Here is a 27,607-nt window from a genome sequence, read left to right on the forward strand (position 1 = left end):
TAAGCAAATTTGCAACATGTTCCTCAGGTGTACGACTTGCTACGACAATATCGCCCAAATTATTTGAACGGTTTGGTATTTGCGCAGTGAAGTGTTCAAAATACCGTTGGAAAATGGCGGGTACAGAAGCACTGCCAAAATGCAAAGGCAAATATTGAAACAAGCCCAAATTAGTGTTTACTAAAACACTTTTTGAGATTCTTCATCGAGTGGTATTTGAAGGTACACGTCGCGCAAACCAGTTTTTGAAAAGTAATGACCAGCACCTAATTTGTCCATGAGATCCTCTTGGTGTGGCAATGGAAAAGTATCAATCACAGTTTGTGGGTTGACTGTAGACTAAAAGTCAACACGGAGGCGAATGTGAACTGACGGTTTGGAGAGCAGAACCAGTGGACTTGCCCATTGACTAGCTTGTATGGGCGCAATAGCTCTGCTATCTTTCAGTTCTGTAAGTTCTGCAGCGACTTCGTCCCGTAACGCAATGGGAACAGTTCTGGCCCATCAAAATTTCGGCTGAGCTTTGGCTTTCAGAGTAACATGTGCAATAAAATTGTCAGCCTTGCCTAAAGCTCCAGAAAAGATTTCCGGAATTCTTTTAGCAAGCTAGTTACACTGTATTTTGCATGGAATGCAGACACTGATAACACATTGTCCTAAAAAAAAATCAAATGAATCAAGACCAAATATGCTCTCACAATAACGTTATTGTAGCACTGCAAAAGTCACTGTGCGCGTATACGAGCGATACATGGCAGGCAAATTACATTTTCCGAGAAAGAGAATGTCTTGTCCATTATAAGCCATCAGCTTCGTGCTAGATTTAGGCAGGCATAGGGAGCCTAACAGTTCTTATGTGTGACGATGTAGTAATGTGGCAGAGGCACCTGTGTCCAACTGAAATTTCACATGCTTCCTACAATGCAGCAATTGAACAAAACGTTTGTTGGACTGGCATATCACTGAAGAAACAGCACGCATGCCAGTCTTGCTAATGCCTGTTGCAGACTTTGAATATACAGCATTAATGACATGAGCCTTGTGTGCGACCTTGGTAGCTGAGTGGTCAGTGCGACAGAATGTCATATTTAACGGCCCGGGTTCGATTCTTGGCTGGGTTGGAGATTTTCTCCACTTAGGGACTCGGTCTTGTATTTTCCTTATCATCATTATTTCATCCCCATTGAGACACAAGTCGCCGAAGAGGAGTCAACTCGAAAGACTTGCACCAGGCGAACGGTCTAACCGACGGGAGGCCCTAGCCACATGGCATTTCCATTTTACATGAGCCTTGTGACTAGAGTTTTGTGAGTGGGCCGAGTTCTTACGTTTGTTCCATTGCAAACATGCAGATCGTACATGTCCTTTCTTGCCATAAGCGTAACACTAAGCTTGTCGGGAGTGCAGTCTTGGCGTTTGTGCCATGAGTAACATCAAGGGCAAGATCTAATTCTATTTGCCTGTGTAGCGAGCTGCTTATGCGGTGTAGAGCACTGTTTGCTCGGCGTGGCGAGGGCAAGCTGCCGCAGCCTAATGGACCGGTCGCAAACGAGGGACTCAACCCAACAAATTGATGGCTGCTCAGATTTATAGGCCAATAGGGCACCTGAATCATACTGATCTAGTACTTGCACTACCTGCTGAAATGATGGATCAGACTGTTTCAAAATCTGTTCTGTGAGTTTGACATCAGGTACATTGTGCATGATCACATCACGCAACATAACATTTGAATATAAAGCATCACAAGCACATTTGAATTTTCATTTCCTCGTCATATCCCGCAGACCTGTTACCCATTCGCGATAAGTTTGTTCTGACCGTTTTTTACAATTAAACAATTTATACCTAGTTGCTACCACATTCACCTGTTGCTCATAATAGTTAGTTAGCGAATCGACAACCTGATCATACGAAAGTTCACTCAGAGCGGCCTTAGGATGTAACTTCTGGATAAGTCTGAACACTGCACTTCCTACTGTGGACAAGTAATAAGGTAGTTTCACAGTACCTGGGACGTTGTGAACAATTATGTGGGCTTCAAACTGTTGCAACCACTCGAGCCATTCCTCTTCTTGTTCATGAAACTGGCGAAAACGTGGTAAGGCTGCTGTAGGTGTTACTTGTTCCATCGGGCGCACAGTGTTGGCCAGTAGCTGCTTTACTGTGTTGAGCAGTGTAGATATTTTCTGAGTCTGGAACTCAAACATCTGCATTAGCAGTGTTGCATCTAACGCTAGCGGCTGTGGCGCCCGAGCAGGGGGTGGGATAGACGGCGTGGGCGTGTTGGAAGAGACTATTGCTAGAAACAGACAGGGCAAGCAAGAAAATAAGTACAAAGCAAAGAAAATTTCCACAGCGCCCACCAGAAAACACTGCTTAACTAAAACACGATAAGAGATTGTTAAAGCGAGTAAACACGCCTGCAAAGTAAAGGCAAGAGAGAATTAAGGCACCAGCAAATCACAAGAAAATTCCATGGCCGTGAGGCGCGGGGTTTGTTTGTGAATTCTCGTCGTAAAATGTATCCCGCCCACTCGTCTAATATAAGGCGTCTAGGAAGCTGTTTTCTTGGATAGCTAGACAACAATTCAAGCAAATCTTATTAATGGAGTTCATTATAGTAAGTTAAATTGCTAACACTTAACTTTGCGTTTTCACTAAGAGGTGTCGCAAGCATTTGGCTACATGCAAATAATCAATGTCCTTTGGTGTATACAATTTCAATGCAAGAAAAACACTACAGTACATAAGTCACGGCTAAGGTATTTGGATGACTGTTCGTTTCCTAGTGCGGCCATGGTTAGGCAGAGCGGCACTTGTATTCTGTTCATATAAGGGCCGCTCCTGTCGTGGTGTCGTCCTAGTCAGCGTACTATGGCTGACGTCATGTCACAGCACTCTCTGCTGTAACTTTCCAGGTCGACGTGCCGGCGCTTGATGTTACGCCGAAACGGTAAAAAATATGTACAGGAAGCGAACTGGTAACCTTTTAGATCACAATATGCTCTCTATTCGCTACACAACAATGTACACAAGTTCTATACATCTATGCTTTTGATGCCATAATGTTCCGGAAGCTTTAACCATGGATACGTTGTTTGCAAGGACCTGATATTGTTGGGTGTGGGAAACAGAGAGATCTGTTTCATTTATTACAAATTATAATGGTCTTGATCTCAATATAATGAAATAACAACTAAATGATTGTACTATTAGATTGAAACACAGACTTCAAAATTTGTCATTTATTGAAAACACAGAAATTATCTTTTGTTTGAAATTCCTACCATTTGATAATTACTTCTGTTCATATTAATGATGACACAGATTTAGTCAGTTTTATATTTATACTAGGATTACCAATTTTGTGCATGTTTTTGTACTTATTTCTGTAGTTTTATAAATGCGTCGTAATATTAATTATTTTTTTCCTTTGGTTTTGAAAATTGTAGCTGTGCATCCATGTCCACTTGTCACTTATAATTGACAAACCATGCTGGTCATGGGGAAGTGCGTGCAGAAATTAGTCTTCTGACCTAGTGGGTTTATATGCAGATAGTCATGCTGTGACCAGTCGTCGGATATTGACAAGTTATGCTTAGTAACGATGTTAATATTGTACTTCAGTACCAATGTAGAGAAAGCATGGTAGGTTTTTTACTGTTTTAATGGTTTTAGATTTTCATTAATGGTATTAGATTTTCATTAATATTGTTAGGATGTTTTCATTTTAACCGAAAGGTAGTATTTATGTTCGTTTTTTTAGATCTGAGGATGGTTGGTCGTCAACTAATACCAGTCGTTGTCTAACTGTTATTACTATTTACTGTATATATAACGTCCAAGATCATTAAAATTCGTGGTGTATATGTTTTAAAAAAGACATTTAATTATAACGAATCATACCAAAAAGGAATGTTTTGATAAACCATCAGTGCATCGATGCCTTGAAGCGGTGTACTTCTTATAGAACCCAAGTTAGGATACAAAAATCTTGGTATACAGGAAGCCTTAAGCAACCAATACGTCGGTTCCCGTCATCTTATCATAACAAAGGATCTCTCTAGAATTTTCCAAATTATTAAAAACTGTGTTGAAAATTGAGATAGTTGACTATAAAATTTGATTTTTTTATGAACATGTAGTTTAAAATATAACAGCTCATTCATTTGTTCATAAATTAAATGAATTCTAGAGTTTCGTACACCTGTAAGTATGGTTTGTATGCTGTGCAAACTTTCTTCGAAGAATCTCTCTTCCTTATGAAGAAAAGCGTACCTACAGCAAACAAATGCAGCCAATAGTAAGTGATATAATGATGAAATTTCACATGTAAAAAAAATTATTTTGTTATGTTTCTGAACTTCCACTGCTATGAGTGTGAATCCTGAGTCCTTCCTGTTCATGCTGACAACATTTTATGAAGTTATTTGTAGAAACATAGACAGTAGAAATTAAAATTTCCTGTGTTGCCTTTCCTGCTCCATGTCGACCCGTTTAACGTCCTTCCCCCCCGTAAGGTGTGGTCGCCTTTTTGTTCTTAAGAAAACGCTAAATACGGAAGGATATGAACACATTTTCAGCATTGTGCACTGCATACATAGAGGAACAGTTTCAAGACGAAGACTGTGTGTATCAGCATAGCAACGCACCCTGTCATTAAGCAGCAGCTGTGACGGAATGGTTTTATGGACAACAGTATTCTTTAATGGATACGCTCTTCAATGCAGTAGAAAGAAAAAGTTGTGTAATTCATTCTTCAACTCCGCTGTAACATGTACGCGTAGGCTTCCGCTGCCACTGTCACAATCAGTATTATTCTTCTCGGTCTGTGACCGCACTATCAATGTGTAGAACTGCCGACATCCTGAGGAAGGCTTCTTGCCATAGCGACCGAAATGTCAACACTTTTAAGCATTGATAATGCGGTCGCAGACCTAGAAGAATTTTGTTGTCGACTGGAACTATAAACTCATTCTTTTCTCTACTAATGTATATCCTTCGATGCATTTGCAGGTGTTGACTTTGATCTTGGTATTACGGTCATACATAGCACTATTTTTGTTCTGAAAGAGCAGTAGAGTTTACGAGAAAAGACACAATGAATAGACCTATATGTCATGTCAAACAGTTTCTCAAAGTTTCCATGGTTTAGAAGATGAATCTGCGGTATATTCTAGAATTAAATGAGTTATAATTCTTATTACGGAGATGATAGATAAACTCCAGTGGAAGACTCTGCAGGAGAGACGCTCAGTAGCTCGGTACGGGCTTTTGTTAAAGTTTCGAGAACATACCTTCGCCGAAGAGTAAAGCAGTATATTGCTCCCTCCTACGTATATCTCGCGAAGAGACCATGAGGATAAAATCAAAGAGATTAGAGCCCACACAGAAGCATACCGACAATCCTTCTTTCCACGAACAATACGAGGCTGGAATAGAAGGGAGAACCGATAGAGGTACTCAGAGTACCCTCCGCCACACACCGTCAGGTGGCTTGCGGAGTATGGATGTAGATGTAGGTGTAGCTAACTTGCTTCTCTATTCAGAAAATATTGTTTATTTCGTAACTTTTTAATGAACAAAAAATTGCAAAATAGACTAGTTTCATAATTTTCACGAGTTTTTTTTACATCTGACGGTCTCACCCCAGAAACATGTAGTATTGAGTTCTGCCTGCTAGGAACCAGGTAAAAGAAATAAACCAATTATTAAAGGAAAGACTGCTTGCCAATTAGATTCCTTTCTAAGTATGCCCATAAAATAAGTCAATTTTTAGCAACCGCTTGCTTGACGAAAGATCCATTGCTAAACACTAGAAAGATTTACAGTTCACACCAATACAAAATGTGGGAAACGGTATTAATCTACTGAATTTCAGACCAGTATCACTGACGCCGATTTGCAGTAGGACTTTGGAGCTTATGTTGTCGTTGTTGTCTTCAGTCCTGAGGCTGGTTTGATGCAGCTCTCCATGCCACTCTATCCTGTGCAAGCTTCTTCATCTCCCAGTACTTACTGCAACCTACACCCTTCTGAATCTACTTAGTGTATTCATCTCTTGATCTCCCTCTACGATTTTTACTCTCCACGCTGCCCCCCAATGCTAAATTTGTGAGCCCTTGATGCCTCAGAACATGTCCTACCAACCGGTCCCTTCTTCTTGTCAAGTTGTGCCACAAACTCCTCTTCTCCCCAATTCTATTCAATACCTCCTCATTAGTAATGTGATCTACCCATCTAATCTTCAGCATTCTTCTGTAGCACCACATTTCGAAAGCTTCTATTCTCTTCTTGTCCAAACTATTTATCGTCCATGTTTCACTTCCATACATGGCTTCACTCCATACAAACACTTTCAGAAACGACTTCCTGACACTTAAATCTATACTCGATGTTAACAAATTTCTCTTCTTCAGAAACACTTTCCTTGCCATTGCCAGTCTACATTTTATATCCTCTCTACTTCGACCATCATCAGTTATTTTGCTCCCCAATAGCAAAACTCTTTTACTACTTTAAGTGTCTCATTTCCGAATCTAATTCCCTCAGCATCACCCAACGTAATTTGACTACATTCCATTATCCTCGTTTTGCTTTTGTTGATGTTCATCTTATATCCTCCTTTCAAGACACTGTCCATTCCGTTCAACTGCTCTTCCAAATCCCTTGCTGTCTCTGACAGAATTAGAATGTCATCGGTGAACCTCAACGCTTTTATTTCTTGTCCATGGACTTAAATACCTACTCCGAATTTTTCTTTTGTTTCCTTTACTGCTTGCTCACTATACAGATTGAATAACATCGGGGACAGGCTACAACCCTGTCTCACTCCCTTTCCAACCGCTGCTTCCCTTTCATGCCCCTCGACTCTTATAACTGCCATCTGGTTTCTGAACAAATTTGGAGCTTACGCTGTGTTCTATTATTAGGTGTTACCTCGAAGGAAACCATCTGTTGACACGTAACTAGAACAGATTCGGAAAGGATCCTTGTTCTGGAAACGCAACTGGCTCCATTCGCACTGAGTAGAGAGTACTGTCTGCCGGGGGCCTAAATCTCTAGGCTAGGTTTCTGACTTCGTTCCTCATAAGAGGCTTCTAATCAAATTGCGTGCCAACGAATCATTGTCTGAGTGGTGCGACTGCATTCGTGATTTCATCTCAGAAAGATCGCAGTGCCTCCTAATTGAAGGAAAGTCATGAAGTAAAACGGAAGAGGTTCCTATCTGGCTTTCCCCAAGCAGGTGCTACATGCCATCTACTATTATTAGTCGGTGCAAACGGTTTCAGATGGAATTGGAGCAGCCATCTTACATTGTTTGCACATGATGCTGTCGTTTACAGTCTAGTAGAGCAATCAGAAGCTCAAAACGAATTACGGAATGATTCGGAGAAGATTTCTGCAAGGTGTGAAAAGCGTGAAACCATCCACGTGAACACCGAAAGGAATACGTTAAATTTCGACTACACGATAAGCCACACGAACTTTACGGTTCTCGATTCAACTAAAAATCTAGGGAGCAGAAAAAAAATCTTATGTGGAAGATGAATCAAAGACTGTGTTTTATTGCGAGATCACTTATACAACATGTAACAGATCTACTGAAAAGACAACGGCACAACGCATTTCCGTCCTCTTATGGAGTACTACTGTGCCGTGTGAGATACTTACTAGATAAGATTGTCGGAGGACGTCCAAGAGTTTCAAAGAAGAGCAGCTCGTTTTGTATTATAGCTAATAAGGGAGAGGGTGTCATGGGTATGATAAGCGAGTAGAGGTGCCAAACATTTTCAATTGCGGCGAGACCTTGCATGAAATTACAATCACAAACTTTCTCATCCGAATGGCAAAACAGTTTTCTGACCCCCAAATACAGTGTGAGAAATGACCATCATGATAGAAAAAGAGAAATTAGAAGTCGCACGAAAAGTTAAGGGTTGCTATTCGAGAGAGGGAACTGTAAAGAAACTGTCTGAAAGTGGTTCTTTTATTCATCTGCCAAACATTTCTGTATGAACTGCTGAGTAATCATGTAGGTGTAGCTGCAGATGTGAGTATGACCTCATTCACGAAGATTTCTGTTTGCGGAATCCAAGTTGCTTCCTATACAGGAAAGTTTATTACTCTGGATGCGTCGTAATATACGAGAATTAAACGTGTTCCAGAATTTTGCAAGAGAATGACGTTCGGCTCATGATTGTGTGCTGCAGTCGAGCGACTGCTCTGCGACGTTCTCTCCTTCAGCAGCCGCTTTGATGCAACAGAAAAGTCGGCAGCCCTGCGTCACGTGACGCACCGACCACCAATGAGCGCCGTTCCGCCAGAGCGACCACTGATTCCGCTCCCTCCCACTCCCCCACATCACGTTAGCTGGCGCCCAGGTCTTGCACAGTGCTCCCGAGGTGCCGTGTATGTCCGGCTGGTGCAGCTAACCGAGGTACTGTTACGTTATTCCTTGTCGCACTATCAGTAGCTTACGTGTAGAGAGCTATCATCTTGCATCACCAGTGGTAGCGTGGAGTAAACAGCGGCCCAAGAGCTGATACATGGATTGACGTTTCGTATTTGGAGATACCTTTCGTCATTGTCTCGCTTACGAAAGAGAGAGGTCGAGGAATTGTCTCATGCATATTTGAATTCTAAGTAACTTTACATTTCAGCTTATTTTCTTTTGAACAGAGTGACTGCCATCGAGGTCGAATTTTGTTTATCATTAACGCTACAGAAGAAGAATTTTCCGAATATATTTTATGGGTAATACAAAATGTGAAACAGTGAGTGTTAAAGTTATATCTTTTAGCAGCTACAGTATCGATCACCATTTATAGCTCTTGATCAGTGTTCAGAATAATGTATGCACTTGTATCTGGGCTGTGTTATATAACTGCTGCAACAAAAGCGCTTTGGACGACTTCAGCCAAATGAGCTCATATCTTTTAACGCTCGCCTTTGCGAAGGAAACGTTTGAGAAGCAGTAACCGACTAACAAGAGAAAATTTACTGGGTGACCAAATCTAGTCTTAGCTATTTAATGTTGGGTGTGAGGTGTTTGAGCCCGATGTCATAAATTTGCTGGTCGATTATGTGCATAAGTAACAAATCTTTCAACAGAAATGTATATCTAAACGCCAACGCTGATACACTGATACACATGCATCTGAAACAGCGATTACAGAGCAAAATCCTTTGTATTACAATAAAGCAAAGTATATATACTGGATACAGAGATAAAGATGCTGATACTTAGGTGAGAGCGAAAAATGGAATATTTGCTAGTGCAAAATTTTTCTAGATAAGCACCAAACGGAAATGTGTCGCTATGGAGCTTTGACTATTAAACGGCAACCAGTCAGGATCACTGTGCAGCTAATACCTGTTGTGCTGAAATGGTTACTAGTCAAATTATGTCAAGGCAACTGCTTAGGCTGAGCAATCAAGATAGGCAAATGTTCTGAGGCATCAAGGGATCACCAATTTAGTATTGAAGGGCAGCGTGGAGGGTAAAAATCGTAGAGGGAGGCCAAGAGATGAACACACTTAACAGGTTCAGAAGGATGTAGGTTGCAGTAGGTACTGGGAGATGAAGAAGCTTGCACAGGATAGAGTAGCATGGAGAGCTGCATCAAACCAGTCTCAGGACTGAAGACCACAACAACAACAACAACAACAACAACATGTTACTATCCACGGCTGTTTTCATGAGACGCGGTTATCTGTGATATTTACTGGATAAATCCTGATTATTTCCACAGTTATTGGTAAATTTAACTGAATTGTATTGTTTACGTTAAACAGTCAAGTGTGGAGAACCTTTATATTCCTACAGTCGGCTGGATTCGCCACACGATTTTTTCTGCGATTTTCCCTGGGTAAAGCCTGATTATTAAATTAACTGTACTAAAAGCACCATAATACCACTAGTTTGTGAAGACAATTAGCTTCACTACACGAGCAGCACTACAGTTGCGCTCAACGTTTGTTGTATTGAAATAAAAAACCCAAGTGTTTTAGTTTCAGATAATGTACGGGGAGCATGAATAAACTTCTACTTTATCAAGTAAATCAGTACTTGTAAGCTAAGACACCGAAGAAGAAGGAAACAGATATCAAAATTTAAAAACTGTTGTTTTTCCAGATACAATTTTTTTTTACTGCAAACGTTCGAAATTTCTGCCTTCAACGACGCTAAAAAGTTGACTTCATCGAAGAAATTACTGGCGCATCTTCTGGAGAATTCTTAGCGTGTCGCAAATGATCGTCGCGGCCGTCAAACATTCTTCCCACCAGTTCTTCACAGGTGTTGACTTTTGAGGATTCAAATGGTTCAAATGGCTCTGAGCACTATGGTACTCAACTGCTGTGGTCATAAGTCCCCTAGAACTTAGAACTACTTAAACCTAACGAAATTAAGGACATCACACACATCCATGCCCGAGGCAGGATTCGAACCTGCGACCGTAGCGGTCGTGCGGTTCCAGACTGTAGCGCCTTTAACCACGCGGCCACTCCGGCCGGCTCTGAGGATTCGTCGTTGGTTGGTGGCCGTTCTGTTGTTCTAGCTCCACAGCGTTATTTTTCAGACCCATTGTTATTTCACAAGTTTTGCTCATTCTGACACCACCTGTCCTGCTCTCGCCGGACGGCGTGGCCGAGCGGTTCTAGGCGCTACAGTCTGGAACCGCGAGACCGCTACGGTCGCAGGTTCGAATCCTGCCTCGGGCATGGATGCGTGTGATGTCCTTAGGTTAGTTAGGTTTAACTAGTTCTAAGTTCTAGGTGACTGATGACCTCAGAAGTTAAGTCCCATAGTGCTCAGAGCAATTTTGTCCTGCTCTCACCATATTATCAAGTTATTTCTCTGCATCCTTTTTTTCTCGGGAACCATTCTTCCTTGAGCTTTACCGACAATGGAAGATCAGTACTGCCATCTTCTGAGGGTTCTAACCAACGTCATGTCACCAGCTGTGTGAACGTCTTAGCGTAGCGTGAACAACGTATTTGTGTATCTGTGCAAGGTAAGCAAATTTTGTTACTCAACTATTGAAGCCCCTAGGGAGAATTCATTTCATTTTTCGCAAAAGAAAAATATTATTTTCGTTTAAGGAGATTATTCTAGTTTAAAGGATGCATTTGTATAATCTGAAGGGCTGAAAGCCGCTACTGTACGAGTATTTTCTAAACTAATTCAAACATGATGACGGGTCAGGTTTATGCAATTCACTTGGGGAATGTTTACGCACTGTTTTGCATTACCCGAGTCAAGAAAACTGTAGGACAACAGCAGTTGGAAAAGCAATCTAAAGAAATGAAGTTACTGAAAAATAAAAGGTAGAAATTGCTAAAAACGACTATTTGAACCTAATGAGTCTCAGGTAGAAAGAATTAATTCTATGAGAGCAAGATAAGGGCAAAAAACCGCTAAAAGCAAGAACAAGGAAAAATGTGAATAGGCCTGATTTTAATGTCATCATTAGTGTTCTGCCAGAACGCGGGTTTTCACATGGTAACTCTCTATCTTCTCCTCTCTTTTGCCACCCTCTTCAGGTCCATGTAATTTTCGCTTCCCTTAACGTCGTCTATCATCTTGCATCTCCTCCTTCCTTTCAATCTCCTCTCACGAACTAGTCCTTCCAAAGCGTCTGTTAGCCAGGGCTCCTGTCTCAACGAATTTCCTCTCTGTTATAACCTTCAGCTGTCTGATGAAGACGACCAAAACTGTCTTTGTACTTACAACTTGGAACGATACAACCCATCAAAAGTAAATCAGGAATTGGTCCAGTGTCTTAAATGTGAAAGGCTGCACACGAAACACATTTTTGTCTCCCTTATTTTTCACTCTTAAATGCAATACTGTGTTAGAAGTATATATACAATCTATACTTTAATAAACACTATAATCTAACTAAAAGGAAAAAATATTTCTAAAGCAAATCCCATACTGTTGTACGACTGTTATCGATTGTAAATATATGTACATTGCAATAATACGTAGATTAAATCTACTCGTTTAATCTGCCGAGTCGTAACTTCATATTGTCGAAAGGTTTCGACGAGTTGCCTGTGAAGATGATAACTGGGAAAGTCATCGAAACGTTGCGACAACACGATGCCATGACTCATCTGATTAGCAGAGAAGATTTCATGAGTGAAATTCACCAAGAAACCTGTTTTCCCATATAGTAACAATACGTAGGTTGACTCTGCCGGATTAAGTCACAAGTGCAAGTAACATCCCGTCGGTGACGGAGTCATTAGAGACGGACTTTCAGTCTGCAGTCTAGTGTATAACAATAATATGAATTTTTTGAGATTGGACTTCACAACTTCACGGTGCAGCCTATCTTCTCATATGAGAGAACAGGGAACCAGCAGAAATCTTATGGTTGCTAAGTGTCTAATAAAGTTAATTCATAATAAGCAGTCCTCTCATAAAAACAGAGGCTCAAACAGGCATATTCGTTGTGAATTCATTGCATTGCAGAAAGGAACTCAAAAATCTTTCGAATTCATTATCCGAATCAAGAACCGCAGAAGTTCTTGATGTAACTCGTCTTCGTAGAAGGTGGCACGTGAACGAACGATCGCCTCGGATTCGCTCATTAGCTTAATGGTTGCTTTCTTCAGAGTAACTGGGATATATGTTGCATATACAGCGGGTGAACGTTTAAACAGATAATTAGAAAAAAGACACTCTTACTGCCCGGACGATCTGTGCGCTCCTGAATTTGACTTTCGGATCCGTGAACCATATTCAGAACGAAACTAAAACGAGTGTCACTCGAGCGTTATGGTAGTCTTGCTCCTTGTTGTTAATAAACTGCATTGTAGCAATTCCTCGTCTAGGATAATTTTGCGTCACGTGGAACTGAAAAATAAATCCGGCCAAAAACTAACATTTTGGGAACTTGGGTAAAAGAAGTCATTTTCTATGTGGACAGTTGTTTTATTTTGAAATACGCGCTGTATTTCATTACTTATCAAATAATTAATTTCGCCAAGACGGGCTTTATCAAGCTACAACACAATTATATGTGTTACGCTTACAGAATGTTGTTGTTGTGGTCTTCGCTCTGAAGACTAGTTTGATACAGCTCTTCATGCTACTATATCCCGTGCAAACCTCCTCATCTACGAATAACTACTGCAACCTACATCCTTCTGAACCTGTTTACTGTAATCGTCTCTTGGTCTCCATCTACGTTTACACCTCACATTTCCCTCTAGTACTGAACTCGTGCTTCCTTGATGTCTCAGAATGTGTCCTACCAACCGATCCCTTCTTTTAGTGAAGTTGAGCTACAAATTACTTGTCTCTCCAGTTCTATCCAGTATGTTGTCATTGGCTACATGATCTACCCATCTAATTTTCAGCATTTTTCTGTGCTGCAACATTTCAAAACCTTCTATTTTTTCCGTGTCTAAACTATTGATCGTCAATGTTTCACTTCCATACATGGCTACACTACAGACAAATACCTTCACAAAGGATTTCCCAACACTGAAGTCTATATTCGACGTTTACAAATTTCCTTCATCAGAAATGCTTTTCTTTCCATTGCCAGTCTACGTTTTATATCCTCTCTACTTCGGCCATCATCAGTTATTTTGCTACCGAAATAACAGAACTCATTTACTACTTTCAGTGTCTCGTTTCCTATGCTAATTCTCTCAGTATAACCTTATTTAATTCGACTACATTCCATTACCTTTGTCTTGCATTTATTGTTGTTCATCTTATATCCTCCTTTCAAGACAATGTCCATTCTGTTCTAGTGCTCTTTCAAGTCCTTTGCTGTTTCTGATAGCATTACAACGTTATCAGCAAACCTCAAAGTTTTTACATTACATGTATTCGCAGTTGCGAATATGGACGACCATCAGCTGTAAAATGGAATGACGACAGTGAAAATTTGTGCCGTTCTGGGAGCTGTACAATGGAATATCTACAATCAAAGTTTGTGCCGGACCCCCATATCATATCGTATCGTATTTTCTCCCTGAACTTTAATTTCCACTCCAAAGTTTTCTTTTATTTCCGTTACTGACTGCTCAATGTACAGATTGAATAACATCGGGGATACGCGACAACGTTGTCTCACTCCCTTCTCGACCATTGCTTCCCTTTCGTGCCCCTCGACTCTTATAACTACCGCCTGGTTTTTGTGCAAGCTGTGAATAGCCTTTCGCTCTCTGTAGTTTACCTCCGCTACCTTGAAACTTTCAAAGAGAGTATCACAGTCAACATCGCCAAAAGCTTTCTTAAGTCTACAAACGCTGTAAACGGAGGTTTTGCCTATCCTTTCCCGAGGTCGGCTTCTACCAGATTTTTCATTATTCTGTAAGGAATTCATGTCAATATTTTGCAACCATGAATTATTATACTGATAGTTCGATCATTTTTACACCTTCACAACGTTCTTCTTCTTCACACTGATGTGCGAATCATAACATGGTAGAAGCATAGCAATTTTTCTTGTGATTTAGCTTGATAATGCCTATGGGGTGAATTTAACTAATTCCTAAGTAATGAAATAAAGTGTTTATTTTAAACTAAATGTAAAGCACTCTACTCTGGAAAACAACAGCAGCTGTGAACTCAAACACAAGAAAAAAGACTTTTTGGGAAATTAGTTGACACAAGTACTGGAAATGTTTTCTTTCTTGTAGAGTTATTATTTGTATCTAATTAAAACTGTCCTGTAAACGTCTGTCTGCTGCGTATAAACACGAACTGAACACTGTGCATCAAATACGAACTCCCATTCTGAGATATATGTTTATATTTTTCTATTACAGCGTCTGCGTTACTGGAGATGGATTCTTCACCCCTGCAGTTTACCGCGCCGTCTGTGGTAAGACATCACAAACTTTATCTCCTGTTTGTTCTAATATTACTTGTAAAATACTACCGACACGGAATGGTGACGTGTGCAATGTTCAAGAAAATTACTTTTGTATTATATTAGTCACCAGTGCAACAAAAACACAAGAAAGGTACTTCGTAGGTATTTTTTACGCTGTTTACGTAACGTCTCCAGTTTAACACGTGTTATTGCTCCTTATACAAAGCCCCAGAATAACTGTAATGTCTCAGTGGATGTTCCAGTTCCACGCATGGAACACTATTCTAACATGACATATCTCCAGAGTAGAAATTTCCAGTGTGCCGGCAGCGTTTGCTTCCGAAGGTCAGTCTTAATCTGTGTAGACGGCCACTGTTCGTTTGGATATGATTAGAAAACTTTCTTCAGAGCATTTAGGCCTGCAGACAAGTATTCACCTGTTCACTGAGATTCCGTAACTTTTCGAGGTGCAACTATCAGTAGATATAAAATTGTAAACATGCTGAGCAATAAGTCAACAAAACACAAGTTTCGTAAAACAACAACCTTCAAACGGAAACAAGGCAGTGCAACGTTTTAAGTGTACACTATTAACACCTAACTGAACAAAAGAATTAGGAAGTGTCTTTTGTAGCGGTGTGTTAAAATATATTTCACCGAAGGTGTCCTTTTAGTACTGTGTGCGATAGAGTGTTCGATTCAACAATTTACACAAGGTCCCAAGCCAAAAATTACTCCTAGCTGTTAATTTTGTACATGAAATGTCAATAGTAATTTGCGGGCGTCATTGTTCTGTATGTCATAGTTTTTGTTCAGCCGATTTCTGAAACCCTGACCCTGTAGGCGTTTATGAATAACCCTGTACTCGTATTCAAAGTTTATCTAGTCATTGTGAGAGTGAAACAGAGAAGCTCAACCAATTGCATTGGGCGCCATTAAAATACAGACATTGTGTTTTGCAGAGAGCAATACATGGAAAATTTCAAGAACCGATGTTCAAAAATAGTTCAAGGAATATATTGCTTCCTCCAGTTCGTAGCTCACATAATGATGACGACGGTAAAATCAGAGATAATACAGCCCATTCAGATGGGTACCTAAAGTCGTTTTCCCCGTATACCATCCGAGAATATAATAGGAAAGGTAGGGCAGGGTTGGAGAGGGGGAGAAGGGGGGGGGGGGGAGGGAAGCGATATTGAAGACTCTCCACTACGTTTCGCATGGTGAATTTCGAAGGACAGATGCGATGTAGCTGTACTTCTAGATATAGAGGTTGAACTCTTAAACGTAAATTCTAAGCTGACAGACAAGGTCACAGAACTCAGATGACGCTTAAAGATTTCAGTACGCATATCAGAATAAATTACGGCAAATCCCAACGAACACACATAGTCTACTACCACAAATGTCTGGAGGAGTCCACGACTGTCGAGACGTGACAGTAGTTAATACTTACGTTATCTTCATCACGCTCATCTTCATATACACAGTCGCACCTCTTCGAGACGTAACGTCCAGACAGGGAGGAAAACAATACTATGCACAGACAGGAAATGTACAATACTATTATCATGTCAGTTCCAAAGTGATGACTGACACATATGCATAGATGTGTGGGTTAATTCTGCCCACGGTTTGTACGAGTTATTGCTGTAATCTGGAGAAAATCAACCTACAATGGCAATGGCACACAACGCAATGGATGTGTACATCGTGTAAACACCTGGCCGACGAATTCAAGAAACCGGCTTCAAACGTCTGTACCCCACACCTCATCGACAACTAGATGAATGCTAACTAACTAAACCAACGCCGTACGTCATTCTGTCTATATATGGATCTGACAACCCTCAAATTGATCACACGATTAAACAAGAGCAGAATAGTTTTGACACATTTGCCTCTTCAAAACCTGTAAATAACTACAACGTAATTTCAATAATATCTGTGTTAATATTCTTTTTAGACTTTTGGATTTAATTTTTTTTTTCAAATTTAATCGAGTCCAATGATAATTTTGTCCACTTTCTAATTTTTTCCAACTGCCGAGTATCATCAGCTTTTAAAATTGCCCTTCTTCTAATTACGTTGCCTTTCTAGTACTGTTCAACTTCTCACTGTATTTATCCTTCAATATTGATCAATTTCATTTCTTTTTTCAGCCTCTAATTCTATGAAGCCTGCATTTTTTAAAATTTTTGTTCGGATTTCTGTGGGAACTGGCAGTTCAATCAGAAAAGAAGAAGTATCTATGTAGTTGTAGGAACAGAGAAGATCAACAGAATTAATTACCTCATAACAGAGATAAAGCATGTAACAAAGAACTACTTCTGGCCTGGATAATTAGCAATCTCTTTTACAACAAAACCACAAATTAGATGTAGAACACTAAAATTAGTAACATACGATAAAATCGGTCTTGCTGGATTAAAATAATTCTAGACCGGCCGTTCAAAAAGTTCTGACGGATTTTATTCCTAGCGTATCAGCGACGAGAGCGCTGTAATTACGGTGGCAGTTTGAATAATTGCGGTGACCGTTTGAAATAACAACTGTAAAATGTGTATCAGACCGATCATTTTGAGCAGGCAGTGTTTAATAGTGTAAATGCGACAATAGCGTGTCAACGTTGTTGTGTCACAAATCAACAAATCAAAAAGGAGCATTTCTAAATCAAGTCTGCAATAAATTGTCCAGAATGTTTTGAAGAAAAGAAAGTAGTGTTCAAAGTTTATCCTGCACGCCATTACTGCTCAACAAAAACAACGACGCATTAACCCGTGCTGCTTTTGAAATGCTAGACGAGGACAGTTCCTTTATGGAAAAAGTCGTCGTAGAAGACGAGAATTGGTGCTATGAATAAAAGCGTACTGCAAAACGACGAATTATATAATTGTAGGATATGAAATTTTAATAAAATGGACTAATCAGCAGCTAATTGCAGATGAAGCTTATCTCATCAATTCAGTCTGTATCACACAAAATCAACAGTACAGCTTACAATATAGTTGTTGTTGTTGTTGTGGTCTTCAGTCCTGAGACTGGTTTGATGCAGCTCTCCATGCTACTCTATCCTGTGCAAGCTTCTTCATCTCCCAGTACCTACTGCAACCTACATCCCTTTGAATCTGCTTAGTGTATTCATCTCTTGGTCGCCCTCTACGATTTTTACCCTCCACGCTGCCCTCCAATACTAACTTGGTGATCCCTTGATGCCTCAGAACATGTCCTACCAACTGGTCCCTTCTTCTAGTCAAGTTGTGCCACAAACTCCTCTTCTCCCCAATTCTGTTCAATACCTCCTCATTAGTTATGTGATCTACCCATCTAATCTTCAGCATTCTTCTGTAGCACCACATTTCGAAAGCTTCTTTTCTCTTCTTGTCCAAACTATTTATCGTCCATGATTCACTTCCATACATGGCTACACTCCATACAAATACTTTCAGAAACGGCTTCCTGACACTTAAATCTATATTCGATGTTAACAAATTTCTCTTCTTCAGAAACACTTTCCTTGCCATTGCCAGTCTACATTTTATATCCTCTCTACTTCCACCATCATCGGTTATTTTGCTCCCCAAATAGCAAAACTCCTTTACTACTTTAAGTGTCTCATTTCCTAATCTAATTCTCTCAGCATCACCCGACTTAATTCGACTACATTCCATTATCCTCGTTTTGCTTTTGTTGATGTTCATCTTATATCCTCCTTTCAAGACACGATCCATTCCGTTCATCTGCTCCTACAGGTCCTATGCTGTCTCTGACAGAATTACAATGTCATCGGCGAACCTCAAAGTTTTTATTTCTTCTCCTTGGATTTTAATACCTACTCCGAATTTTTCTTTTGTTTCCTTCACTGCTTGCTCAATATACAGATTGAATAACATCGGGGAGAGGCTACAACCCTGTCTCACTCCCTTCCCAACCACTGCTTCCCTTTCATGTCCCTCGACTCTTATAACTGCCATCTGGTTTCTGTACAAATTGTAAATAGCCTTTCGCTCCCTGTATTTTACTCCTGCCACCTTCAGAATTTGAAAGAGAGTATTCCAGTCAACATTGTCAAAAGCTTTCTCTAAGTCTACAAATGCTATAAACGTAGGTTTGCCTTTCCTTAATCTAGCTTCTAAGATAAGTCGCAGGGTCAGTATTCCCTCAAGTGTTCCAACCTTTCTACGGAATCCAAACTGTTCTTCCCCGAGGTCGGCTACTACTAGTTTTTCCATTCGTCTATAAAGAATTCGCGTTAGTATTTTGCAGCCGTGACTTAGTAAACTGATAGTTCGGTAGTTTTTACATCTGTCAACACCTGCTTTCTTTGGGATTGGAATTATTATATTCTTCTTGAAGTCTGAAGGTATTTCACCGTTCTCATACATCTTACTCACCAGATGGTAGAGTTTTGTCAGGACTGGCTCTCCCAAGGCTGTCAGTAGTTCTAATGGAATGTTGTGTACTCCGGGGACCTTGTTTCGACTCAGACCATTCAGTGCTCTGTCAAACTCTTCACGCAGTATCGTATCTCAAATTTCATCTTCATCTACATCCTCTTCCATTTCCATAATATTTTCCTCAAGTACATCGCCTTTGTATAGACCCTCTATATACTCCTTCCTCCTTTCTGCTTTCCCTTCTTTGCTTAGAACTGGGTTTCCTTCTGAGCTCTTGATATTCATACAAGTGGTTCTCTTTTCTCTAAAGGTATCTTTAATTTTCCTGTAGGCAGTATCTATCTTACCCCTAGTGAGATAAGACTCTACATGCTTACATTTGTCCTCCAGCCATCCCTGCTTAGCCATTTTGCACTTCCTGTCGATCTCATTTTTGCGACGTTTGTATTCCTTTTTGCCTGCTTCATTAACTGCATTTTTATATTTTCTACTTTCACCAATTAATTTCTGTATATCTTCTGTTACCCACGGATTTATACTAGCCCTCGTCTTTTTACCTACTTGATCCTCTGCTGCCTTCACTACTTCATCCCTCAAAGCAACCCATTCTTCCTCTACTGTGTTTCTTTCCCCCGTTCCTGTCAATTGTTCCCTTATGCTCTCCCTGAAACTCTGTACAACCTCTGGTTTAGTCAGTTTATGCAGGTCCCATCTCCTTAAATTCCCACCTTTTTGCAGTTTCCTCAGTTTTAATCTACAGTTCATAAGCAATAGATTGTGGTCAGAGCCCAATTCTGCCCCTGGAAATGTCCTACAATTTAAAACCTGGTTCGTAAGTCTCTGTCTTACCATTATATAATCTATCTGAAACCTATCAGTATCTCCAGGCTTCTTCCATGTAGACAACCATTTTTATGATTCTTGAACTAAGTGTTAGCTATGATTAAGTTGTGCTCTGTGGAAAATTCTACCAGGCGACTTCCTCTTTCATTTCTTACCCCCAATCCATATTCACCTACTACGTTTCCTTCTCTCCCTTTTTCTACTGCCGAATTCCAGTCACCCATTACTATTAAATTTTCGTCTCCCTTCACTATCTGAATAATTTCTTTTATTTCACCATACATTTCTTAGATTTCTTCGTCATCTGCAGAGCTAGTTAGCATATAAACTTGTGCTATTGTAGTAGGCGTGGGCTTCGTGTCTATCTTGGCCACAATAATGCGTTAACTATTCTGTTTGTAGTAGCTTACCCAGACTCCTATTTTTTATTCATTATTAAACCTACTCCTGCATTACCCCTATTTGATTTCGTAATTATAACCCTGTATTCTTGTTCCTCCTGCCACTGAACTTCACTAATTCCCACTATATCTAACTTTAACCTATCCATTTCCCTTTTTAAATTTACTAACCTACCTGCCCGATTAAGGGATCTGACACGCTCCGATCCGTAGAAGGCCAGTTTTCTTTCTCCTGATAACGACATCCTCTTGAGTAGTCCCCGCCCGGAGATCCGAGATCCAAATGGGGGACTATTTTACCTCCGGAAAATTTACCCAAGAGGACGCCATCATCATTTAACCATACAGTAAAGCTGCATGCCCTCGGGAAAAATTACGGCTGTAGTTTCCCCCTGCTTTCAGCCGTTCGCAGTACCAGCACAGCAAGGCCGTTTTGGCTGATGTCACAAGGCCAGATCAGTCATTCATCCAGACTGTTGCCCCTGCAACTACTGAAAAGGCTGCTGCCGCTCTTCAGGAACCACACGTTGGTCTGGCCTCTCAACAGATAACCCTCCCCCCTCCCCCCGTTGACGTTGCACCTACGGTACGGCTATCTGCATCGCTGAGGCACGCAAGCCTTCCCACCAACGGCAAGGTCTATTGTTCATGGGGGGGGGGGGGGGGCTTACAATATAAGTTTTACAATACAGATAAGTTGTGCAATACAGATGCCTTGCTTTTTTTGTATAACTATTGTACTTTCTCACAACAGTAGCCTTTTTAAGATGGGTATTCCCACCATGATAAGCAGGCATAATCCTTTTTTGTTATGATAAGAATAAGCAGGTGGAACAGAAAATTTAAAAACAGGTTCAAAACAAACCTGCCGGTACATCCGTCATAACGAAGCCGTACGGGCGGTCGATTAGTACATGACGCTGGAGAGGAGCATTGTACGTCGAATTATCTCGCGTTAGAGATCTCAGACAGATTTCCGTTTTGGAAAACATGAATATATAATTTACTATTCAGATTTCCTTTGCATAATGTGATCAGGTATTTTCAGTAACAAAAAAGATTTACAAATGTAGAAAATTCGGTAGCATCGTCAGAAAAGGCTAATTTCTTAATCAGCCCATATATCGTCTTAATAGAAGGGACATCAGATGCAAACCGAACATCGGCCGCAACTGGACCATGGAATGGTTTATTCAAAAGTAATCACCGCACGCGTTAAAACATTTATCCGAGTGAGAGGCGAGGCGTCCAATTCATGTTTCATAGAACGCAAGCGGCCGCTGACTCATCCACAACCCCGCACACTCAAGTAGTTCCTTGTCCGTCTGAAACCGACGTCCACGCACGTCTCTCTTCAGGTTTCCAGAGATTTGAAAATCACACAGTGAAAAGTCCAGGTTATACAGAGGATGTTGCAGTGTTTCCCAACCAAACCGCTGAAGCGAAGCCTTCGTCCGTTTGGCAATGTGGGGGCTGGCGTTATCGTGCAGTAGGACGATTCCGTTTGACAGGATTCCTTGCTGTTTGCCTTTATGGCGAACCGCAGGTTCTGAAAAGTGTGTTCATAGCGCTGGATATTGATTGTGGTTCTACGTTCGAGGAACTCGACGAGCAGAGGACTCCTGCAGTTGAAGAAGGAGGTTATGATGAGCTTACCAGAACTTGTGTGAATATATTTCTTAGATGTAGATACCTTACGGGTTGCGAAGCAACTCAAATCCCTTGATACGGGCAAGTCTTCAGGTCCAGATTGTATACCGATTAGGTTCCTTTCAGATTACGCTGATACAATAGCTCCCTACTTAGCAATCATATACAACCGCTCGCTCACCGATAGATCTGTACCTACACTTTGGAAAATTGCGCAGGTCGCACCAGTGTTTGAGAGGGGTAGTAGGAGTAATCCATCGAACTACAGACCTATATCATTGACGTCGGTTTGCAGTAGGGTTTTGGAGCATATACTGTATTCAAACATTATGAATCACCTCGAAGGGAGCGATCTATAGATACGTAATCAGCATGGTTCTAAAAAACACCGTTCTTGTGCAACGCAGCTAGCTCTTTATTCGCACGAAGTAATGGCCGCTATCGACAGGGGATCTCAAGTTGATTCCGTATTTCTAGATTTCCGGAAAGCTTTTGACACCGTTCCTCACAAGCGACTTCTAATCAAGCTACGGGCCTACGGGGTATCGTCTCAGTTGTGCGGCTGGATTCGTGATTTCCTGTCAGGAAGTTCGCAGTTCGTAGTGACAGCCGGCAAATCATCGAGTAAAACTGAAGTGATATCAGGTGTTCCCCAGGGAAGCGTCCTGGGACTTCTGCTGTTCCTGATCTATATAAATGACCTGGGTGACAATCTGAGCAGTTTTCTTTGGTTGTTCGCAGATGATGCTGTGATTTACCGTCTAGTAAGGTCATCCGAAGACCAGTATCAGTTGCAAAGCGATTTAGAAATGATTGCTGTATGGTGTGGCAGGTGGCAGTTGACGCTAAATAACGAAAAGTGTGAGGTGATCCACATGAGTTCCAAAAGAAATCCGTTGGAATTCGATTATCGATAAACAGTACAATTCTCAAGGCTGTCAATTCAACTAAGTACCTGGGTGTAAAAATTACGAACAACTTCAGTTGGAAAGACCACATAGATAATATTGTGGGGAAGGCGAGCCAAAGGTTGCGTTTCATTGGCAGGACACTTAGAAGATGCAACAAGTCCACTAAAGAGACGGCTTACACTACACTCGTTCGTCCTCTGTTAGAATATTGCTGCGCGGTGTGGGATCCTTACCAGGTGGGATTGACGGAGGACATCGAAAGGGTGCAAAAAAGGGCAGCTCGTTTTGTATTATCACGTAATAGGGGAGAGAGTGTGGCAGATATGATACGCGAATTGGGATGGAAGTCATTACAGCAAAGACGTTTCTCGTAGCGGCGAGATCTATTTACGAAATTTCAGTCACCAACTTTCTCTTCCGAATGCGAAAATATTTTGTTGAGCCCAACCTACATAGGTAGGAATGATCATCAAAATAAGAGAAATCAGAGCGCGAACAGAAAGGTTTAGGTGTTCGTTTTTCCCGCGCGCTGTTCGGGAGTGGAATGGTAGAGAGATAGTATGATTGTGGTTTGATGAACCCTCTGCCAAGCACTTATATGTGAATTGCGGAGTAGTCTTGTAAATGTAGATGTAGATATGTGGCGGTGGAGATGTGCGATGTTTCCCCTGTTGGCTTTGGCGTTTGACCTCAGCTGTCGCAATGCTGTCGGATGGAATCATCCTGTTGGACAATAACACTTGCACTCACACTGCCACTCGGATGAAGACTACGCTACATTGATGTGGTTGGGAAACACTGCAACACCCTTCGTGAAGCACGGATCTTTTACCACGTTTGGTGACCTGAAGAAAGACATTCGTGGACGTCGGTTTGAGCTGGACGAGGAAGTGCGAGAGTGGATACGGTTGTGGATCCGTCAGCGGTCGGCCGCATTCTGCGAAACAGGAACTGACCGTCTCGTCTATCAGTGGGATTAGTGTCTTAACGCGTGTGGTGTTAACCTTAGAATGGAACTATTCCATAGCCCCACAGTGGCCGGTGTTCGATTTCCATTTGACTGCCCCTCATAATCTGTTACCACCGATGAAACTAAAATCAAAACATACATTTATACATGGCTAGTATTACTCTTCCACAACAAATTGAGGGTATCTCTATCTTTGTACGTCGAACAGTTTGCCGTCTCAGCAATTTGAATAAAATGTAAGATTACGTACGAGCTCAATGTGGCATGTGCAGATCTGTTCCATGGCTCCATGTGTTCATGCCGAACTGTCAACCTTAAAGAAAATTTGAAGGAACTATAGTAACTGAGCAGTATGGGGACTGCGTCGGTGACAGGCTTACTCATTTGGTCGTACGTTCTCCGTGTCTTCTGCCGGGTATCTGCCGGCACCTACTCATATAGAGGCGCGGAAGGATACCATTTGATTTTTTTTGTGGGCGTGGCCACTTGTGGTTAACTCTATTTTCATACTTTTGTGACCCCGCCCCTCAGCATTGCGGCGAATGAGGGAGACTAAAGAGCGAGTGCCCACTGGAGGCCAGCCTGGAATCATCATACTGGACTGCCTCTGGAGCAGCGCGTTTGCAGCTTCGTGTGAGATCGGCACGAACACGGCCGATCTCGCAGTTTGTGGGAGGAAATAACATGCTGTCCGACTCTTCTTGAGCCGGACGCACTCGAAATTTCAACAGTGAGCTTTTCCATGATGCACAACTCCTTCCTTATGCACCTGTCACTAGAGGCTATTGAGCATCTCCGTAACGCACTCGCACCGAGGTCAGCGATCCAGTGACGAAGCACCCGGTTCTTCATTGGAGCTTCTCTGTCTCTTGTGTTAATCCTACTTGTTAGGAATCTAAACTTAGCCGGCCGCGGTGGTCTAGCGGTTCTAGGCGCTCAGTCCGGAACCGCGCGACTGCTACGGTCGTAGGTTCGAATCCTGCCTCGGGCATGGATGTGTGTGATGTCCTTAGGTTAGTTAGGTTTAAGTAGTTCTAAGTTCTAGGGGGACTGATGACCACAGATGTTTAGTCCCATAGTGCTGGGAGCCATTTGAATCTAAACGTATGGTCAATACTCAAGAATAGGTCAAAAGAGTGTAATGTAAGCCACTACTTTCGTGGATGATATACCTTCCTTAAGATTCTCCTATGAATCTCACGCTGGAGTCTGCTTTTTCTACTATTTGTTTTATGTGGCCGATCCCCTTCAAGGCCGGCCGCTGTGGCCGAGCAGTCCTTGGCGCTTCAGTCTGGAACTGCGAGACCGCTACGGTCGCAGGTTCGAATCCTGCCTCGGGCATGGATGTATGTGATGTCCTTAGGTTAGTTAGGTTTAAGTAGTTCTAAGTTCTAGGGGACTGATGACCTCAGATGTTAAGTCCCATAGTGCTCAGAGCCATTTGAACCACTTTTGATCCACTTCAGGACTCCGTCCTGGGTAGACGTGCGGTTTCAGGCTCCTTGCCACGGTTCGCGCCGTTCCCCTTTAGGAGGTTCGAGTCCTCCCTTGCGTGTGTGTCTTGTCCATAACGTAAGTTAGTGAGTTAGTTTAAGTAGTGTGTAAGCCTAGGGACCGATGACCTCAACAGTTTGGTCCCACAGGAGCTTACACCCACCTCCGTTCAGGGCACTCCGGATTCTTGCTGCTACATATTTTATCGTTTCCAGCAATTTGTTCCCTACGGTGTAATCGAACAGTAATGGATATCTCATATCAGAATTGTAGTTTCAACAATTTGCTATTGTCGCGTGGCATGGGGTAATGGTATGTTTTTGATTTTTTAATGTTCGGCGCCATGTTATATATAGATTTTTGGAACAGCCTAAGCGGAATGACAACATTCAGTACCGTTACATGATTTGTTCTTGTTCCGTTAACAGCCATGTGTTGATTTATATCTGCAACAAAGTCCTGAACCTTACCGCAAAGTATGTCAGACGGTCGATAATCTCATATTTTGTTCACTAAACAACATTGCAAAACTGTATCGAATTCCTTCCAGAAGTCAGGAAATACGGCACCGGCAAGGGCAACGTGCCTACGACGCGCTGTTTAATTAATGGCAGTAGACTCAGGTGACAAAAGCTATGGGGCCCATCCTAGTATCCTGTAGTACATTCTTTTGTCTGGTGTTGTGCAGTAACTCGACGTGTCATCGATTCAACAAGTTGTTCGAAGTCCCCTGCATAAATATTGAGCTACGCTCCCTCTATAGCGGTCTATCATTGCGAAAGTGTTGCCAGTGCACTACTTTGTGCACGAATTGACCTCTCGATTATGTCTAATAAATGTTCGATTGAATTCATCTTGGGCGGTCTGGGTGGCCATATCATTCACTCGAATTGTACAGAATCTTCTTCAAATCGATCATGAATAATTGTGGCCCATTATTATCCATAAAAATTTGATCGTAGATTGGGAACACGAAGTCCATGAATGGCTGAAAATGATCTCCAACTAGCCAGACATAACCACTTTCAGCCAATGATCCCTGTAAAAAAAACACCAATATGGAGCCACCACCAGCTTGCACATTGTCTTATTGACAAACTGAGTCCTTGGCTTCGTGGAGTCGGCGCCACACTCGAACCCTACTGCCAACTGAAGTCGGGACTCATCTGACCACGCCAGGTTTTCCAGTCGTCTAGCATCCAACCGATATGGTCATTAGCCCAGGAGAGGCGCTGCAGGCTGTGTCGGGCTGTTAGCAAAGGCATTCGCATCAGTCATCTGCCGCCATATGCCATTAACAGCAAATTTCGCCGGCCGGTGTGGCCGTGCGGTTCTAGGCGCTTCAGTCTGGAACCGTGTGACCGCTACGGTCGCAGGTTCGAATCCTGCCTCGGGCATGGATGTGTGTGATGTCCTTGGGTTAGTTAGGTTTAAGTAGTTCTAAGTTCTAGGGGACTGATGACCACAGATGTTAAGTCTCATAGTGCTCAGAGCCATTTGAACCTTTTGAACACCAAATTTCGCTGTACTGTCCTAACGGACACGTACGTCATAGCACCCACACTTATTTCTGCGATTGTTTCACGCAGTGTAGCTTGCCTGTTAGAACTGACAACTCCAAGCAATCGCCTCTTTCTGGATCGTTAAGTGAAGGCTGTTGGCCACAGTGTTGTCCGTGGCGACAGGTATTGCCTGACATTTGCTATCCTTGGTACACTCTTGACATTGGGGATCCCGGAAAATTCAATTTCCCTAAAGGTTTCCCAATTGGAATTTCCCATGCGTCTAGCTCCAACTACCATTCCGCGTTCAAAGTCTGTTAATTTCCGTCTTGCGGCCATAATGAGGTCGGAAAGCTTTTCACATGAATCACTCAATCCAAATGGCGGTTTCATACCTTGTGTAAGCGATACTACCGCCATTAGTGGATGTGCATTTCTCTAAGCCATGACTTTTTGCACCTAACTGTATATACAGTGTGCTGGAAACCGATAGTAATAGATTTGCAGGAGCTGTAGAGGTTGTGTCGAGGAACAAGCTGAGCATAGACCCCTACTTCCGGAAACTTCATCAAACGGTGCTACGATGCATC

The 27,607-nt window shown here is 41.8% G+C and overlaps 1 protein-coding gene across 1 annotated transcript in view; it reads left to right on the forward strand.

Annotated features, from left to right (window-relative positions):
• The first annotated feature begins 14,819 nt into the window (after positions 1–14,819).
• Positions 14,820–27,607, forward strand: part of LOC126188468 (synaptic vesicle membrane protein VAT-1 homolog) — a 96,139-nt gene continuing 83,351 nt past the window's right edge. The window contains exon 1 of the mRNA XM_049930071.1: positions 14,820–14,858. Within this exon, the coding sequence (XP_049786028.1) occupies positions 14,820–14,858 (39 nt within the window). The remainder of the gene's footprint in view (positions 14,859–27,607) is intronic.

The sequence above is a fragment of the Schistocerca cancellata genome, chromosome 5 (assembly GCF_023864275.1).
Source record: "Schistocerca cancellata isolate TAMUIC-IGC-003103 chromosome 5, iqSchCanc2.1, whole genome shotgun sequence".
NCBI classification, from domain to species: Eukaryota; Metazoa; Arthropoda; class Insecta; order Orthoptera; family Acrididae; genus Schistocerca; species Schistocerca cancellata.